Genomic DNA, 20,104 nt, shown 5'->3' with positions numbered 1-20,104 from the left:
CTCATTCAGGTTTTGGTTTTGTGAAATGGTTCAAATCCTTCTCTCATTCGATCTGACCCCCCATAGCATGGGAGTGTTCAGAAAAATGGTTCACGGTTTGTACCATTCCATTTCTAACAGAGAGCATTGCAAAAGTGGAGGTGGCTAATTTAGCAAAAATCTCATTCAGGTCTTTTCTCTTGCAAAGCCTAAACAGTGCTGCTTCATAATGGAAGGAGATTCCAGATAAATGGTTCCGTTTTAGGCCCATCACTAGTTCATGCTGTTCGCTTGAATTATTTTTCCTTGAATATGCAAATTGTGTTAGCTTCACTACCTACCATAGTATTGTTCTGTCGGTTTCTGGTTTTATATAACACTTGTGTCACCACTGTCTGTGTAAACAGTTGGATAATATACTGTAGGGAACAATCCTGCAGAGGCAGGAGATGGGACTAGGACTTTTCCATCTCTAACTTCTGTGATGCCATGGAAACAAAACAAAAAATCTGAAATTCCAACTGATACCATCATTCATTGCTTTTCTGCAGATATCATGTCATGAAGTGTAGTGTAGACTCCCATGGGCAAAGGTCATTAATGGGAATGACTAACTTTTGCTAATGTAGCTTGTGCATTTTGCTTCCCTTATCTCCTGCATGTGTGGGATAGTTTTTCTTCAGGGCTGAAAATGTGGCAATGGTACAAAACTAGCAAGGGTTTTCCCTGGTGCCAAAGTGTCTGTGCACACAGCTAGCTCTCAGTGTTTGCCATGCCATCTGTTTGATGCCAGGCAACCCAATCCATTTGCATTCTAGAATTTGCAAATTTAAAGAATGGCTGTCTATACTTATCTATCAGCACAGTCAGACCAAAACACAATCTTTCTGCCTTAGTGTATTCCTATCTTGGGAGATATCTCACTCACCTGCCCACTTCATAATCTTTGACTTGTTAGGGTAGATTTAGTAACTCTTAACAAATGAACTCTATATCTTGAAAGGAAGGGCTGTTAAATCCTCTAACCTTGACACTCATCCATGATACAAGCTGCCACTGGCTCTTTTGCCTATGGATGGATATTATTCCAGCTGAGACTATGGCCAAGGAAGACCTACTCTAGTCAGGAAAACACTGAGCAGATATGTGTATAACAAGAAAAGAGAATGTGCATACTGAAGCTTACCTGTCTGGTAAAATCTTATATAAGTCATGTCACTGAAGCTAACTGAAAGACAATTACAGTAGTAATATCTCCTACAACTGAGTGCACAGGCTTATACTCTTATATGGTATGAGTCTCCAACCAGTGCACTCCTATCTAAACTATACATAAAAGACATTCTATAAGAGGCTATGTGTGAATTTTTCCAAAGCACTTAAGTGACTTGGGAGCACAAGTCCCATTGAAATCTGTGCTCTCAAATCACTTGGGTGCTTTTGAAAATCATGTCCTATATTCATAAGTGCAAATTACAGCAGTGCTTTGTACCTATTTTATTAACTCATCAAGGGCTAAATTACACAGATTAAAACTGCTTTGCAAAACTCTATTTGCCTTCTGGCAAATATCTGTTTTGACTTGTAATTAAAGTATGATTACATTTTTCATCAGTATCATGGTAATGGCGGGCAAATGGATTTTATGCCTGTTCTCATAAATTTTCAAAACAATTTTGAGCTAAGCTCTCTTTGACTCTGAGTAAGAATTTCAGGATTTGGCTAATTTTCCTTTGGAACAGTTCTAGCACAAGTAGGAACTTTGTGCATGGACTAGAATTGCATTAAATGGTAGTAAATAGGAATGAAAGACAAACTATTTGAGTCTATAAAATGTGGCATTAGTTAACATTTCATCCAACTGACTACAGAAGATACTAAGCAGCCTCCTTTCATTAACTTCTCTCTTTTGCAGGTCCCTAAAGAGGTATGTACATTCTATTGGAGACTTCCATCCTCCAGATGACCACCACCTGTTAAGGTTGAGAATTTAATACAACTGCTGCTTAAAGCATGGTGCCTTCTAAACTGACCACAAACCTTCAGGAGACCTGTGACAGGGGTGTTTTTTTTAATCACTAAATTGATATTTGAAGACAAACACTGCACCTTCTGAATAGCCATTTTAAAGGAATTGTAGGATGAGGTTTCATCCCAGTCAGATTTTGATCTCATTTACACTAGTCTAAATATGGAGTGACTCCATTGACTTCCACTGATCTTAGGATAACTAAGATCAGAATTGGATCTATGTGTCTAGTAAAGATTATGGCAGAACAGGGTCCATACTGTATTTTCCTTTCCTGCTTAGAGGAAAACCCAGCTTACATTATTTAAAGAAATAACAAACTCTGTGGGTCCCTCTCTCTTTGCTGGGCAAGGGCACAATGTCATCAATTTATGCAACTCTACCTCCCCAGTCCTCTATCAAGTGTCAATGTTAAGATAAAGAGACTTTCCATTTCTAAAATTAGGACCACAAAGGGGTGTTTGGAGCTAGACAGAGCCATATTCGTTACTAGACTGTATCATTCTGTGCTGCCAATTTTGCTGTGTTTTTCATCCCCTTTGTTCTTGCCCAATAACATAAAGTGCAGCTATGTACCAATTATCTGCTCTCTGTTTACAGCTTCAGACACAAAGGGAAATGGAACATGTACATTGAAAAAATGCTGAATCTGATTTCTTAATTTTTCATTGCAGTGTAGCTTAGCTTCAGACTGGGTAGGGAGAAATAATCTAGTTGTTTGAATTGTTGATTATACCAAAATCCAATCCTTACTTTAAAAAAGAGAAAAGGCACCACATTATTCTACAGTTTTCAACAGAGATACTGTAGTGTTTAGGGTTATTATTGTTAAATATAGTATTTTTTATATAAGAAGTTACAACTGATCACCCTTCCAAATGAGTACAGCACATTTACTCTGTGACCTGGCTTTATAATCAAGCCAGAAACACTATCAGTAAAGCATTCTGCACATCCCCTGTCAAACATTCTCCACCTTTCTTGTATCATTGCCTTGATGAGTCACACATTTTGAAGGAAAAGTTTGTGGAGTAAAGGTAAGTTGAATGGCTTTTCTAAAGGTGTATTTAGCACTGGGATCTTATTTTAATTCTGATGTTCAGGTATGAGTGGCTAATTTGCTTAATAAACTATGTAAAGTGTAACCAGATTATCAGTCATGGAAATGTTGAGTGGAATTTTCAAAACAACTAGGGGATTAGCCACACATTTCCCATTGAAATTAATGGGAGTTATGTGGCTAAATCCCCTCATTGGCTTTGAAAACCTCAAGCCATGTTATCCTTATGCCTACCGTTAGAGATAGAAGGTGCTTGAAGTTTCCATTGCAGCAGCTCATAGCTCACATAACATAGCCAATAAAAAGAATATTCTGTTTGTAGTGTTGCTGAAGGACAGCCTGCATCCATTCACAGTTTTGGATTATGGCTACTGTCAGAAGCAAGGAATAGACGATAGGGCTGTGAGGCTGGTGAAACAGGTGACCGAAGAAATCGGAGAGTTAGCCACGCTACATGGCTGCTAGAGCTGCAATGCTAACAAACATCTGTGTGAATTCTGAATAGCCATTTGGTTTGTTCATATTTGTGTCCCTTGTTGCTATACATGAACACTCTCATGGCTGGGGTTTTGTCTCCAGCCCTATGTGACTTAGGTGACCAATCACATGCCATGAATAGTCAAAGTGAACAGTTCGCAAACACCCCATAGGCTGAATAAATTTGTAAAAATCAAAGTAGTTTCACGAACAATTCATGAAAAGAAAAAGTGCTAAATTAGTGGAACAACTTATTCACAATAAATAATTTGTCCAGCTCTGAGTCCACATTAACATGGTACTATTTGCTATTGTCTCACAGACCTTATAGAGGCATATAAAAAGTTTGATCCTGCTAGAGTTAAGCACCGTCCCTTTTCTGTTGTTCAGCCTGTTGTGCTGGGTTTGTTTATTATATTGATATGGCAGAACGTTCGTGCTTGTCTCCCTCACCCACACTCAGAGGTTATATTGCTTCCAGCTAACATAAAGTTCTGGGGATGGTTTTTAAACAATGAAATAGAACCAGGGAAATTAGGCTTTCTGGTGACTTTATCCAGTTGATTTTTAATAGAATATTATTGTTGCCAGCTGCAAAATCACACAGATATCCATCTGAGCCGAGATTTCTTCACAACCCACCGACCAGTAGCCCGGTCTGACACCTACGTTAACCTGCGTGAAGTCTCCGGCCGTCTCAAACTGCCCCAAGGAGAGTACCTCATTGTGCCATCCACATTCGAGCCTTTCAAAGATGGAGAGTTCTGCCTTCGAGTTTTCTCTGAGAAACCGGCTAAAGCTCAGTATGTATCTTCTTCATAATTCTCTCTCTGCTCAAGGTGAGGCATGCAAGGAACAAGGTGGAATGTTCCACACTACATGGAAGTCTTGAGAGTTGAACCATGAAGGCCCCCAACTCAAGGGCTACTTGTGTCACAAAGTCAATACATCCACACACAGGCGCCGACTTTCTCATTTCTCTGGGGATGCTCGACCCCCACTCCGCCCCAGGCCTGACCCCCACTGCACCCCCTCCCCCAAGGTCCCACCCCACCCCGCTTCTTCCCACCCTGTTCCACCCCCTCCCCCAGCGCCTCCTGCCTGCCGCTGAACAGCTGATCCGCAGTGGGTAGGAGGTGTTGGAGGGGGAGGGGAAGGAGCTGATTGGCAGAGCCCACCAGTGGGTGCTGAGCACCCACTATTTTTTTTCTGTGGGTGCTCCAGCCCACATTTATAGAGCAATGGGTCGTCAACTATGTTCTAGTGCACCCACTACTGTAGTATCTGAACACCACCTGCGGTCTACAGAGTAAAAGTTCTTTGTCAAAAAGTGCCCTGGGAAACATAAGAACAGCTATATTGTGTCAGATCAAAGGTCCATCTACTGCAGTATCCTGTCTTCCGACAGTGGCCAATGCCAGGTGCCCCAGAGGGAATGAACAGAGTAGGCAATTATCGAGTGATCCAGCCCCTGTCGTCCACTCCCAGCTTCTGGCAATCAGAGGTTAGGGACACTCAGAGCATGGAGTTGCATCCCTGACCATCTTGGCTAATAGCCATTGATGGACCTATCCTCCATGAACTTATTCTTTTTTGAGCCCTGTTATAGTCTTGACCTTCACAGCATCCTGTGGCAAGGAGTTCCACAGGTTGACTGTGTGTTGTGTGAAGAAGTACTTCCTTTTGTTTGTTTTAAACCTGCTGCCTATTAATTTCATTGGGTAACCCTGGTTTTTGGGTTATGTGAAGGAGTAAATAACACTTCATGAGTGGTGTGGAGAAAGTAAATAACAATTTTATAGACCTCTATCATATCCCCGATTAGTTGTCTCTTTTCCAAGCTGAAAAGTCCCAGTCTTTTAAATCTTTCTTTATACAGAAGCTGTTCCATACCCTTAATTATTTTTGTTGCCCTTCTCCACCTGTTCCAATTCCAATATATCTTTTTTGAGATGCGGTGATAAGAACTACACACAGTATTCAAGGTGTGGGTATACCATGGATTTAGATAGTGGTATTATGATATTTTCTGTTTTATTATCTATCCCTTTCTTAGTGGTTCCTAATATTCTGTTAGCTTTTTTGACTGCCATTGCACATTGAGCAGATGTTTTCAGAGAAAGGATCAGAAGTGTGGGGGAGGAGATGGTCTTCAAGTGTAAATATCATACAAAGTGGCCAATAGAAGGAAAAGGCTGGAGAGGCTGAATACACGGCAAGAGAACAGGTCATCTGGTGTACATGGAAGCAGTGCTGGATTTAAAAATGTAGTCGTGTTATGTGTGCTGAGGTAGGATTATTGCAGACAGAAAAGCTCAAGTTATCATGTTAGAGACCGCAGTGCTATACAAGAATCCATTGCTTTGTAAAGTATTTTATAGGCCAATGCTAGACTGGTCATTTCTTTATTTTTTTTCCTCAGGGAAATTGGTGATGTAGTGGCTGCAAAACCATATGAGGTAAATGCCATAGTTAGGTCTAAATGAACAGCTTCTTGGGGAAGCAGACATTTGATTTGGGATTTTGTTGCTGTTGGCTTGAGCTGATATCAGAGTATTTAACCATACTCGTGTAAAGAAGCCCTGTAATTGAAAACCTCCTTTTCCTATCAATCTGGCTTACAGGTTCCATGTGCATTTTTGGTGCAAAAGTTTGCCCATGCAATTCTGTAACTGAGCCATAGTGTATCAGTTCAGAATACATATATGCAAGGACAATATAATACCATGGTATAGTGTGATCCTTTCCATAAAGAAGAATAATCTCAAAATACATCTCAAAAGCAGACCTCCAGGAACTGTATAATTGCTATAGACAGTCTCAACACAATTTTCTCCACATCTATTTTGTGATCTTAATTTGATAACACAAGAGTCCTTTCCAATCAGAGTCTTACTACACAGCAGTTAAACATCTGCAGCTGGCTCAAGTCAGCTGACTTAGGTCAGGCTGTGGGGCTATAAAATTGCTGTGTAGACATTCAGGCTTGGGCTTGAACCCGAGCTCTGGAACCCTCCTCGTCTTCCAAATGGAATTAAACCATTTATTTAGGAAATTATTTTGTTTGGCAATTTCAAACACACCCACCCATTTCCTGGCACCTGTGTCTAGTATAATAAACCACATTATTGGTTATCTCTTCCCTTTAGCCTCATGTTGATGACAAGGGCATAGATAAGGAGTTCAAGAGCCTGTTTCAGAAGCTTTCTGGAGAGGTGAGTGGTTTAAAGAGAGAGAAAAAGATAGTTTTCTAACTCTGTATTAAGATTTCACTATCTTGAGTACCAATTCTCTTGTTTATCTAGTCTTCCGGAGAATAGAATGGATTTCCCCTTTTATTAACTCACAGCTACCATTTTGGTCCAATTTAATGTACCTTACAACAGAGCAGCTGTACTACGTTATTCCTCTTATTGGTGCAGAATGTGATTCTCTCAAGGTGCAGCATCCCTTTAAGAAGGGTGGAAGTGAGGGATGTTACTATGTGGGGATATAAATTATCTGGGGAGTCAGCTGCCTGGTGCTGGTGCATAATTTGGAGTGTTGTACTAATGGCTATTAGCACTATATTCCTGGTTGTTGGTTAGAAGTTGCTGGACTCAGGAATCTGTTAGCTGGAGGGTAGTATTGCACTCTCTCCTAATTACTGCATAGGAGACCTTAGCCTCTGCAGGATTCTGCTGCATAAACTAGCTTGTAGCTGTCACATTGGATTTGCTCTTAAGGAGCAAATACCTGGGGCCAATTTGAAGTGCGAAAGCATCATTTTTAGCCACAGAAGCTTGTTTGAGTTGTGATGGGTGAATTTCAGCTGCTTCCCTTTCAGTTTCCATAAGTCTGGATGCATTTCTGAATCTCTTTAGTTGAGGAACTGAGACCGTGGTTGCTGGTAGACACGTCGCGTTTAGTGGGTTCTCACACTGTGGTACCTGAGATACCTTATAGTGGCGCAGCTGCAGCGGTACAGCTGTGTTGCTGTAAGGTCTGTAGTGTAGGCCAAGCATTAGAGTCCCATGCCTTAAGATAAGGATTAGAAGTGGAGTTGTCTGTAGGGGTATTGCAGTGAATGAATGCAGTTGGTTTGTTCCAAACGTTTATCATGTTATCACCTGAAATACGTTTGTTTTCTGTTTCCAGGACTGTGAAATGACTGCAAATGAACTTCAAACTGTTCTGAATAGGGTGTTAACAAAGAGTAAGTGACGTTAGAAGTTTCACACTGAGCAAGGCTGGTAGGCAGATGCTGCAAGTAAGACATACAGGATCTCTCTTTGGTTCACAATGAATTTCTGTGCCATGGCCATTTCTGATAGCACGTGAACAAGTAATAATGTTAAAGGAAAACTGCTGGGATCAGTTCGGGGTAATGAATGTTTCTGTAAGATAACTGTCACTTCAAAATAATGGGACTGGAATGTGGAGTTCGAATAGAGAGGTCAGGGCTCACCCTGGGAGAAGTGACTGGGTCTCACTCACTGTGTGTTTCTACATTTGGATCCAGCCTAACAAACTGTACAGGTACTTGTCTGAAATCCATGCCTAAGGAGGACTCCAGAGGTGTTGCTGTGTGGCACAGCATGGCCTCCTGGAACCCTGTATTGACAACAAAGATGTAACTCAGCTCCTCCTGCTCCAAAAGCACAATCCTCTACCACATGAGCTAAGGAGAATCTCTATTAGCAGTACAGAATTTATGACAGAATGTGCAACTCCAATTCTATCAGGAGAGGGCATCTGCACATACACCCTACCCAGTTCACTATAGTGTATTCTGTGTAATCTACATTGATTACAAAAGGATCGGTTTTGTTCAGTGCAAACACAGAAGCTCTCTCTTTCTTTAAATGATTGCAGCATAGATCCTTGGCAGGGCAGTTTGGGAAAAGCTTGTACTGCAACTGCCCATACTGTATATGTTCTGTGGATAAACGGGCCTTTCCTCTCCGGTATTTTTAATCCAAACCCTTTTGCCTGTACTAAATATTCACTTTGTTTTTTAAATAAGTTGGGAGAAAGGTTAGTAGCAATGAAAGTGTATTTGCCCTAATAGCAGATGCTGACTGTGGGTGGACTGTATTTCTGTGGGCTGCAGAAAATATTTGTCTAAAGTATTTGACTGTTTTTTGTTCAGGGGCAGACATTAAAAGTGATGGATTCAACATAAATACCTGCAGAGAGATGATCAGTCTCTTAGATGTATCCTTTAAATGTCACTTCACTGTTCTCTGAAGTTCCTAGATCTCCCTGGCGAAGAATTTTGACTAGATAAGGCTAGATTTACACTTCCCATTTTCCCAGTGCATCTGTCTTCACTTGCTGTAGGCATAAAACTCAGAAAAGTAGCTCTGTCAGCACAGTGTGGCACAGACGTTAACCCTTACGTGGCCAGACCTTCACCACCCCTGCTTTGCGGCTCTCATCTGTTAATGTTTTCTTTAGACATAGCTGGTCTGCTCTGCAGCACAGCAAGGGCATTCTGCCTGAATACACCTAGTGCAGCAATGGGAGCTCAGGGTAGACACACCCAGTGTGCTTGGTAGCTGTGCGATGGTTGTTATACACAATGGGAACTTCCTTCTGCAGGGCCATATTATCTTCTCCCTTTACACAGTGTAGCCCTAAAGGTGCAGAGAAAGATCAGAAGAACTATGTGATGGGGAAAGGCTTTGTATACCCATGTCCCATTGCATGCCTCCTGTGGGAGATGAACCTCACATGGCCAGAGGACTAGGGTTAGGACAGTGGTGGGCAACCTGCGGCCCGCACGCGGCCCGTCAGGGTAATCTGCTGGCGGGCCGCGAGACGGTTTGTTTACATTGACCCGATCGCAGGCACGGCCACCCGCAGCTCCCAGTGGCCGCGCTTCGCCATTCCCGGCCAATGGGAGCTGCAAGATTTAAAAAATTGATTTAAAAATGGTCAGTGATGGAGAATCCACCACAACACTTGGTAAATTGTTCCAATGGTTAATTACTGTCACTGTTAAAAATGTATGCCTTATTTCCAGTCTGAATTTGTCTGGCTTCAACTTCCAGCCATTGGATTGTGTTATACCTTTCTCTGCTAGATTGAAGAGCCAAGTAGACTGTAATCAAGTTACCCTTTAACCTTCACTTTGTTAAGATAAACAGATTGAGCAACTTGAGTCTGTTGCTAGAAAGCAGGTTTTCTAATCCTTTAATCGTTCTCATGGCTCTTCTCTGAATCCTCTCCAATTTACCAACATCCTTCTTGAATTATGGGGGCCAGAACTGGACAAAATATTCCAGCAGGGGTCATACCAGTGCCAAATACAGAGGTAAAATAACCTCTTTACTCCAACTGGAAAGTCCCCTGTTTATGCAACCCACAATCTTGTAAGCTCTTTTGGCCACAGCATCATACTGGGTGTTCATGTTAGCTGAACCCATCATGACCTTGGCTCAGCACAGGTGTAATCAGCATAGACCAGGGCAGCCTCTGAGTGTCCAATGTAAGGTCAATCACTTTGTCTATTAAAAAAGAGCTTTAAGTATTGGGTTACTCCTCTGTGTATGAAATGGGAGTGTAATCTAATAGGTGTAGTACCTTTTAACAATCCAATACAGTACTGCAGATAGCCCAGGAATTCTTGGCACACCCTTAGCTAAGCAAACTTAAAACTGCAAGTGTCTCTCCAATGGGTGGATTACAAATGAAAACTACTATGAATAGTACACTACATTGCAATGGGTCATTTATTTGTATCAGTGCTGGTTACTCTTCCTCTTTGATATGAGTAGAAACTGATCCATTCTGAATTTGAACCGGGCCTTAACATACCCAGACCGACGGGACTGGCACCTTGGGACTTGTAGAATTCAAGATACTTTGGCTGAAGATTCAAAAATATTTGGTAACTAACTTATTTCATTGTTTCCCTGCCCCCAGCTAGCTCTGTGAAATACAGATTTAAACAGAGATGGGTCCAAGCCACCAAGGTCAGAAACAGGTCCCAATTTCCCCTTATGTTTGGAGTTTTGATCAGGGCTCTAGTTCAGATGCATTTCTGATTTAAAGAAAGAGACAGTCAATTCCTCTTCCAACTCAGCCCACCACTCTATATTTTATAACACTTTCTCAGAAGCTTGAACAACTCCCTTCGCTTGGTGATTTCATTCCTACCTGCTAGGCAAACATGGATTTATCCCCACCTCTTATATTTTAATACAGCTGAAATTAACATGGCTCTGTTGTTTTGCTATGTAACATAATTACTTGTGCACCAAGGTCTCTAATACCTTCTTTGGAATAGAGTTTGTTAGTTAACTGCTGCAGCAGAATACAAGGCACTTCTATTTTTGCAGGGCTGACCAAAATAGGTATTGTTTGGGTTTTTTTGTAAATGTCTCTGTGAAGGGTTCCCCCTGGATCTGGGGTACCACTGAGCCCTCTGACCCACCAGCCTGCGCTCCCTCTCACACTGTGCTGCTGTGACAAGCTGCAGACATGTTCCCGGTCTTACACTTCCACCAGCATATTCACAGGTATGGACACACCCAGCTGCAGTTACAGGCAGGCTCTCTGACCAGCCACTGCATGAACCAACAATAGAGAGGCTACAGCCAAAATATCCACCAGCTTCCCAGCCTAGGAGACCAGAGCTGTACCATCCTGCCCTGGTCCAAACCCCAACCAGTATGAATGTATTTTCCTGTTTGCCTCCCCCTCAATGTGGAGAGGAAATGCAGCAGCCCCTCTGAGCAAAGATTCCCACGCACTTCACGCCAAACTCACTGGTTTAGATTAAAACATAAAATAAATGTATTAACTACAAAAGATGGATTTTAAGTGGTTATAAGGGATAGCAAACAGATCAAAGCGGATTACCTAGCAAATAAACAAAAAAGCAAACTAAGTTTAACACACTAGTTAGATTGACTATGAATTAGCAGTTTCTCACCCTGACTGATGATACCAGCAGTCTGGCAGATTCTCAAGGTACAAGCTGCATTTGCTTTGCAGCTTGGGTTTCTCAGGTTTCCATACACAGGCTAGAAATCCCTTTAGCCTGGATCCAGCACTTCCCCCAGTTCAGTCTTTGTTCCCCAGGTGTTTCCAGGAGTACTCTTGTGTGGGGAGTGAAGAACAATGATGATGTCACTCCCTGCCTTATATAGCTTTAGCATATGGCGGGAACCCTTTGTTTCAAAGCTTGGTTCCCAGACCAGTTTGTGGAAAAACACGGACATTCCAAGCTGGAGTCCAGAGTCACATGGCCTGGTCACAGGCCCTTGCATACCTTGCTGAGTCATAGCAACCTTTACTTACAGGCTGTCTGGAGCGTTCTCAGGGAGGCTCACCAGGTAATGGATAAGCTTTTCCTAAGGCTTATTGTTTTTTCCTAATGGCCCATTACCTGAATAGGCCCTTCCCCACCCACTATCTAGACTGAAAGCATCTTGCCTATTGGGTGTCACCCTGGTGTAACTACATTTGAAATACAGATACATAGTCAATACAGTAACTCCTCGCTTAACGTTGTAGTTATGTTCCTGAAAAATGCTATTTTAAGCGAAACGATGTTAAGCAAATCCAATTTCCCCATAAGAATTAGGTTAGGTTCCAGAGAAAAAATTTTCTCCAGACAAAAGACTATATTTTATATATATATATATATATATATATATATATATATATATATATACACACACACACACACACACACATATACACAGTATAAGTTTTAAACAGACAATTTAATACTGTACATAGCAATGATGATTGTGAAGCTTGGTTGAGGTGGTTAAGACAGAGGGTGGGATATTTTCCAGGGAATACCTTACTGCTAAATGATGAGCTAGCACTTGGTTGAGCCCTCAAGGGTTAACACATTGTTGTTAATGTAGCCTAACACTCTACAAGGCAGCATGAATGGAGGGAGGGGAGACAGCATGGAAGAGAGAGACAGAGACACAGACTGTGTGTGTGTGAGAGAGAGAGACGCGCATTGCCCCTTTAAGTATGCTGATCCACTCTAAGGGTAGGTCTACATTTACCTCCGGGTCCGGCGGTAAGCAATCGATCTTCTGGGATCAATCCCGGAAGTGCTCGCCGTCGACGCCGGTATTCCAGCTCGGCGAGAGGAGTACGCGGCATCAACGGGGGAGCCTGCCTGCCACGTGTGGACCCGCGGTAAGTTCGAACTAAGGTACTTCGAATTCAGCTACGTTATTAACGTAGCTGAATTTGCGTACCTTAGTTCGAAGTGGGGGGTTAGTGTGGACCAGGCCTAAGTACACTGTCTTTTAAAGTAGATCAGCAAGTTGAAACAGCAGCTGCTGCCAGCAAGCTCCCTCCCTCCTGAGCCCTGTCGTGTGTCCCCCCTGCTTTGTGGAGATGAGGTAGAGCTGGGGGAGGCAGGAGCGGGGGGAGGGGGACACCCTGACATTAGCACCCCTCTTCCCCTTCCCCCCCCTGCACAGCAAGCAGGAGTCTCTGGGAGCAGCTCCAAGGCAGAGGGCAGGAGCAGCACATGGCAGTGGGCGGAGGGACATCTGAACTGCCCGGCAATTGATAGCCTGCTGGGCAGTTGCTGCACAGGGAACTTAGGGGAGCGGGGAGATGATGGGGGGGGCTGCCAGTCCACCCTGGTTCCAAGCCCCCACCAGCTAGCTCCAATGGGTTGCTCTTTCTGCAAGCAGTGGACAAAGCAGGCTGCTGCCAAACGACGTTATAAGGGAGCATTGCGCATCTTTAAACAAGCATGTTCTGTAATTGATCAGCAACATAACAACGAAACTTTGTTAACCGAGCCGACTTTAAGTGAGGAGTTACTGTATTCATAACTTCAGATACAAAAATGATACATGCATACATATAGGATAATATTATTCAGCAAATCATAACTTTTCCAATCACACCTCACATGACTTATCTTGTACAAAATGCATCATAATTATATCATAATAATATTACTATGACGAATATGGGGTGCAGTGTCACAGTCTCCATGAAAGTGCATTTTTTTTTCTTATAGAGAATTTAATATCCAGAGGATTTTCTGCAGAGTTCATTTAAAGAAGGCCAAAGTTTGAACCTAATCTACTTGACAGTGCCCCTTGAAGATAAGCTTTTGGGATGGTCCCATTACAGGCCTGCTCCTATGAAGGGCACAGCTCCCTCCTTTCCCACTGAAGCCAAGGAGGAGGTGCTCAGATCCTCACAGGTTGGATACATGCTGATCACCGGCATGCAATGATTAGATGGCCTGTGTAAATGAAAACATGCCCCAAGCGCAGCTTCCCCTCTGAGCTGCAGGCCAGAATAGTTTCTAATTACTCAGCGAGAGCCGGCTAGCGGATCAATTGGCTGTGAGAACGGCCTGTTGTTTCTTTTGAAGTGCTAACCCAAATGGAAGTTGCATATTACAGTGTTTGCTAAATGAGAGGGCTATTCCTCAAGGGCCTATTTGCCACAGCACAACATGTCGACAGGCAAGCTGCCAGACCACTGGGAATGGTTTCCCAGGGCACAGTTTGCCATTAGCTAATTGAAATTTTTCCTTCAGTCATTAACACTTTCAGAGAAAAGATGCATTGGCTGGCAGTAGCAATGCATCTCCCAGCCAGTCAGATAGGGCTCCTAACAGGCTAAAGGCAGACTCCATACTTCCTCTTTCTTCTGCTGCAGGAGATCTATAAGAAAGTGGATACTGACTATTCTGGTACCATAGATGCTCATGAGATGCGAAATGCCCTCAAGGAAGCAGGTAAATATCCTGTGTAGAAAGGATGCCCTAATGTGGTATTCCGTATTTTAAAAAAATGAAAATATTAAGGTATTCTGACTAGTCCACTATCCCTCCTGCCTCCTAGCCTCATAATCATGGTGACATCATTGACTCGCCTCTCTCCTCCTGATCCCCATATATATATATATCCCCTGGCCACACTGTCCACTTCTGGGGTGGTGCTGGCCAGCTCTGGACCCCCTGCAGGCGCAGTTTTTCTGTGGATGATTTGTATCTCTGCAAACTCTTTCTTGGTGGACTTTCTGTGGTTGGGTCCCTGCGCTCTGGATTAGGCCAGCAGACGTCTCATTAACATGAGCCTAAATCAAGCCCTAAAGCTCAACGCCAGCGTGTTATGTAGGTAATAGACTCTGCTGCAATTGCTGCTGTTTGGCTGGGGCCCCAGGAGTGCAGTAAGTCTTATTAATTAAGTGCTTATCGCGGAAATATAGGGCTAAGGAACTCTGCAGAACAAGTGGAACATATGCAATTTGTCAAGGCTTTGGGAAGGAGAATTCCGCCTGTCTCCACCATAGCATAATGGGCTATAGAAAGGAGAATACACAGTAGAGATAATGGAGACCAACAACCCTTCTAGGGGGAATACCCCATAATCCTTCAGCCACGTCTTTCTGCAGCTGCAAAATTCCATGTGCAACCTGCGTTAAAGAGTGTACGTAACTGCTGCTTGAGTGATTTCTGTGCTTTCAGGTTTCACTCTCAACAATAAGGTGCAAAACATCATTGCTCACCGCTATGCCTGCAGCAAGATGACCATTGACTTTGACGGCTTTGTGGCCTGCATGATCCGCCTAGAGACCCTCTTCAGTAAGTTCCTTCTTTCGCAGCTGCTGAGCAGAACTGCTGAGCATTGGGGGGCGGGGGGAGGGGAGGTTTGTTCAGTGCTTGGTGTTTTTGTTTAAATTGGAGTGCTGAGTGCAGAGCACTGTGTGGAAGTGTAAGGGAGCCAGCAAAACTGGCTCTGCTTCGCAAACCAATAGAGAAGGCCCCAGACAAAAGCTGGGGGAATTCAGTCCAGATCCAAACCTTAATCATCTTTCTTCTCGACAATAGTCATGGACTAGATTGTGGAGCACTTACTCACCCTGGAAGAATTTCCTACTTATGCAAGTAGGTCACTGGCTTCAATGAGACTATTTGTGTTAGTAAATACTCAACCACATGAGTAAGGGCTTGTGCAATCTAGCTGTAAATTAGCACTTACAGACACATTTTTAAAGGTACTGGGTCCCTAAAGATGTAGATGGGTGCCTAGTGGGGTTTTCAATGGGAGTTAGGTGCCTAGGCTGTCTTGAAAAATCTCACTAGGCACCTATCTGCATCTTTAGGCACTTTATATCTTTAAAAATCTGTCCCTCTGACCTTTGCAAGCCATAACTCTTTAATCTTCACAGCACCCTCATTAGCCCTATTTCAGAAGTGAAGAAAGGAAGGCACAGAGAGGTTAAGAGACTTGCCTCAAGCCAACCAGCAAGCCACTGGGCAGAACTGGGAATAGGAGTTAGGAATCCCTAGCTCAGCTAACCAAATGTATCCAGGCTGGAGGCTTTCCACCATGGCCTGCCCTTCCCTCAGTTCTCTAGTCCACACTGTATCTAGCAACTCCAATGAGTTCTGAGAATGGCAGAGCTTCAAAATGGGGAAGGTGAAAGCTGTTCCAATAAAAATAAGAACTGGCCCAAATCTTCACCTGAAAGTCAAACCGAAACCAAACCAACTTCTCTAACTTGTTAAAATGATTTCTGGGTGCCATTTATCTCAAATGAACCTCTGAACCCTTTTAAGGTTTGCCCAGCACCAGTTCAAAGCTCTTTGTCTGTAAAAGGGTCAAGGATGCAGATTATTCTCTTGTACCGAGGCTTGGTTCATTAAAAATAAACTCAAAGTTCACATTGAGAAGACGGTGGAAATCTAGAATATGCTTTTGTTTGGGGGCAGTGAAGGAGTTTCATGGGTTTGTATGGCTATAAAATCAGATTTTGTATCTAATCAGCCACTTAGGATTGTTGTACTATAGGATTATGGGAGAGAGGAAAAGGAGCCATCTAACCTCCGTTTGTAAATTCTGAAGAAACACCCAGTATAATAATAGATCAAGGACAGTCTGATTCTTTTGTAGATTGCTAATAGAGATGGGCTGACAAAAGTGGAGAACTCATTTACTCTTTTGAATGAATGCAGTCTAATGTTAACTGTTCCATTTGACTGACCATTGGGGATTCTTCCAAGATGGTGAAACACTTTTCTTAATCCTCCTATGACTTATAATCACATGCACTATGTTTCCAGTGCTCTGCCCCCACACTAAACATCTCACACTAGTGATATACTTTACCTTATCTCGGCCTGGGTCAGATCTCACATTCATGGGTGCATCCCTACATATCATGTGAAATGGCTGGTTTGTGGCTGTCCTGTTCTGAACACAGAATGTGTCATAGTGGGTCCCGCCTGATATGCTATCCCATGCAGTGGCTTATGAATGATACTTAAGAGGAAGGGAGGGAAATGGTTTGTAATGCTCCTACCCAATTGTGACTCAGAATTTGCCCCTGAATCCACATTTGAATAGGCCACGGTGGGAGGCCTCCATATTTTGTCAGACACTGTGTTACTTATATTTTATTTCTTCCCTTCTTTTGTTCTTCAGAAATGTTCCAGCTCCTAGACAAAGACAAGAATGGAGTTATCCAGCTCTCTTTGGCTGAGGTAAGGCTAGTTACATCAAACTACTCTATGGTTAAACTGTTGCAATGACTGGTCACAATTAAAACATATTTCCTCAGGAAATCCATTATCAGCTTTATAAACAAATGTAATAGCGATTCAAACAGGAGACTTACTGAAGATTCCACAGTGGAAGAGAGATTTTCAGACAAAAAGCTCTTACTAAAATCCTTCCTAAGCCAATAGTTGTTCTTCCAGAGAATGAACACTTATCACACATACAGTGAGAGAATTTATTCAGAATGCCTCCATTTGTCTAGGAGATGATATCCTTATGGGTATTTTCATTCTCGTCTTTCAAAGTGGAGCAAAGCACTAGAAAATGCACAGCAGGGAACAATTCTTGCACAGGCAGAGGGTGAACTAAGATTTCATGTCTTTTTTTTTTTTTTTATGAGGGTTTTCATTGTTCAAATCAAAGTTGTGCAAAAGTAATGAGGCCCAGTCCTTCCTCTGCAGGGCAAATCCAAATGGAGGGATGAATGGGAGTCCCCCACTGTGATTCCAGTGGCAGTTCATCATATCCTGTTAAGATGTGGGAGGAATCTGGCTCCAAGAGTTTTTTAAAAAGATCATGCATCTCTTTTTGTAGCATTCTCTTGTCCCGAGAGAGAGGCCCATTTGCAAAGTTTGAAGCCAGCTCCCAGGTCTGAACTTCCCCAAAGTTCAAGAGCGATTGGATATGTGGGTTTTGGTTCACCCCATAAAAGAGATTAGATGCCGATCCAATCTTCCCCAAAGTCCGGTGGTGTTTGGATCCATAGTTTCCTTTCAGGGCCCATATTTAGTTCCACTAAAGACATTTAATGGACCTTCCAGACAGTCTAACTCCTTTTTTCTCTTCCTCCCACAGTGGCTGTGCTGCACACTGGTTTGAGCCGTTGCATCTGAATTAAGTACAGATCCCCGTGACTCTTGCAAACATGTTGTGATTTTCATATGTCTGGAAACTTGGAAGATATTTATTTCCTGTGTATCTGAGTGATTCTCAATCTGATGCTCCCCTCTTACAGGGAGAAAAAAATCCTGTTTCAATCACCAGCAACTTATTTTAAGCCAAAATGAAAATAAAATGATTCCCTACCATTTGGAAAACAAACACTGCAATGATACTTTAAAAAACAAACAAACAAAAAACCTTTTCTTTTTTCTGCCTGGGGAGTATTTTTGTGTCATGTTGAAATGTCATGAATTACAATTACCACAGATAGGCCTAAAGGGCATAACTTAGATTCAAATTCCAGCTCCACTCCAATATTCAGCAGTGTTCAGATCCAAACAGCTGGTCTGGACAGAAAGGGATAGAAAGGGTCAGCTACAAAATTTGTATCAGATTCTGAAGCATCCACCCATATCCTGCATTTGAATCTAGGAGTTTGGTTTGGGCCCATCTCTAAGACTTTGTTTAGTGACCTGGTTTAGTCTATTCCATTTAGGTTCTTATAACATAACACTTGAGGTTCTTCCAGATTGAGAATAAACAAGGAGGATGGCATTTGTCATTTGAGTTTTAGTGAGCAGGAGAAGGAGGAGGGAATCCGAAGGCCCTTTTTATGGCTCTTTTGTATGTTTTCAAGTAGGAGAAGGAGAGGGCCAGGTGGTAAGGAAAGATGTGATTCGTGCTTTCAGTAGGCACATTGGTTGATAACAAACCTTGTCAGTGATCCACATGCAGGTTCAAAAACAAATATTTACATTTAATAGGTAAAAAAGGGGAGTGTGCAGCCTGGGAAGGAGTCCTGTTAGCTCATCACACTAGAAACCTGAAAGCGCCTGCAGGATGGTTTGCAACTTCAGCTGGAGGTAAAGTTTCCAAACATGGAATCACTGGAGGTGCCAGTTTTTGAAACTGAGGCCTGCAACCCACACAGAAGCAAATGCACCACAGTGACAGAGGATGCAGCTTCTTTAGAATCAGTGGAGCTGCTCCTGCTTAGAACTGTGTGAGTTTGGCTCTTGGTCACTAAATTAAAGATCCTCTGAAAGCTCCAGCGTCCTGGCCAAGTTCTAGTTTGAATAACTACATTCTGCCTGCCTGACTATATTCTGCAGCTTCATTTGGAGAAGTTATTTTCCATTCCCTTTCTTAATTGTCAGCACACTAATAAAGCTGATCTATAGCAGTGCTAGCACAGAATAGCTGCCATGCTCCATCCCAGAGGTGGCTGTGTTTTAGTGATGTGAATGAACTCTATACAGTAGGCACAGGGCAAAATTCTTCTCTCTCACTGAAGTGGGGATCTCTGCTGCCTGCGATATTCAGGATTTGTTTGACACGGGAACACCATTCTCACAATAAGGGCAAAATTAGCATTTAGTGAGCTGCTTGGTATGTAAGACTGGAACATTTTACCCTTGGGTTATAAAATGCTGTGGGATCCTTGCGGATGAAAACTGTGATGTACAGTGAAACCCGTGCTAAGGGTCAGCTGGGAAGGGTGGGCACCTTCCCTAAGGTCCAGTAAAATCTCTGGCCTCAAGAGAGTTCCTCTCTATTAATTGCAGTGTGTTATACACTGTAGCTACTCAGCAGTCCCTTTGGCAATTAAGGCGTCTCACTGTAACTACAGGGACTGTAATGACCTGGCTATATGTGTCTATGCGACAAGCTCCCACCTTGGTGCAGAGGGAATGAAAGGGGAGCTCCTGCCCACTCACTATTGGGAGGTCCAGCCTTGGGCCTTGAAAAAGAAGCGGATGACTGATCTAAGGGTCAAACCCTCTCAGCTTCTTTGCCCCAAGGCCACTTCCTTCACCTCTTCCCAAGGTACTTCCCTCATGACCCAGAAGGATTTACACAGTCTGTTGCATATCAGCGTCTGGCTCTCCAGCCAAACGTCCCTTCCTTGGGTGTGCTGTCTTCAGGCTTTCTTAGAAGTCCAGGAGCAAAAGTCCAAATAAATAACAAAATCCAGACTAAACAAGCTTCCCCTTCCTGGGGTTTCTTCTTCAGCCTTCTGGCCTCGCATGGCCATTTAACAGACCCTCTCATCAGCTCTCCCTCTTAAGTGGGAAAGGAACTGGTGGTATCTTCTGGCCCCTTCACAGAATTCTTTGCTGT

At 42.9% G+C, this 20,104-nt stretch overlaps 1 protein-coding gene across 1 annotated transcript in view; it reads left to right on the top strand.

Moving 5' to 3' along the window:
• The window catches only part of CAPN8 (calpain 8), a 50,753-nt gene extending 32,671 nt beyond the window's left edge, over nt 1-18,082 (top strand). The window contains exons 12-22 of the mRNA XM_026657670.1: nt 1,895-1,906; nt 4,137-4,348; nt 5,968-6,004; nt 6,695-6,760; nt 7,683-7,740; nt 8,677-8,741; nt 10,351-10,419; nt 14,196-14,274; nt 15,007-15,123; nt 16,967-17,025; nt 17,897-18,082. Of these exons, the coding sequence (XP_026513455.1) occupies nt 1,895-1,906; nt 4,137-4,348; nt 5,968-6,004; nt 6,695-6,760; nt 7,683-7,740; nt 8,677-8,741; nt 10,351-10,419; nt 14,196-14,274; nt 15,007-15,123; nt 16,967-17,025; nt 17,897-17,920 (798 nt within the window). The 3' untranslated portion in view covers nt 17,921-18,082. The remainder of the gene's footprint in view (nt 1-1,894; nt 1,907-4,136; nt 4,349-5,967; nt 6,005-6,694; nt 6,761-7,682; nt 7,741-8,676; nt 8,742-10,350; nt 10,420-14,195; nt 14,275-15,006; nt 15,124-16,966; nt 17,026-17,896) is intronic.
• The last annotated feature ends 2,022 nt before the right edge of the window (nt 18,083-20,104 follow it).

The sequence above is a fragment of the Terrapene carolina genome, unplaced genomic scaffold (genome assembly GCF_002925995.2).
Source record: "Terrapene carolina triunguis isolate 2854851 unplaced genomic scaffold, T_m_triunguis-2.0 Scaffold262, whole genome shotgun sequence".
NCBI lineage: Eukaryota > Metazoa > Chordata > Testudines > Emydidae > Terrapene > Terrapene triunguis.
The sequence above is the reverse complement of the archived record's forward strand: the minus strand, read 5'-3'. Positions and strand labels throughout refer to the sequence as shown.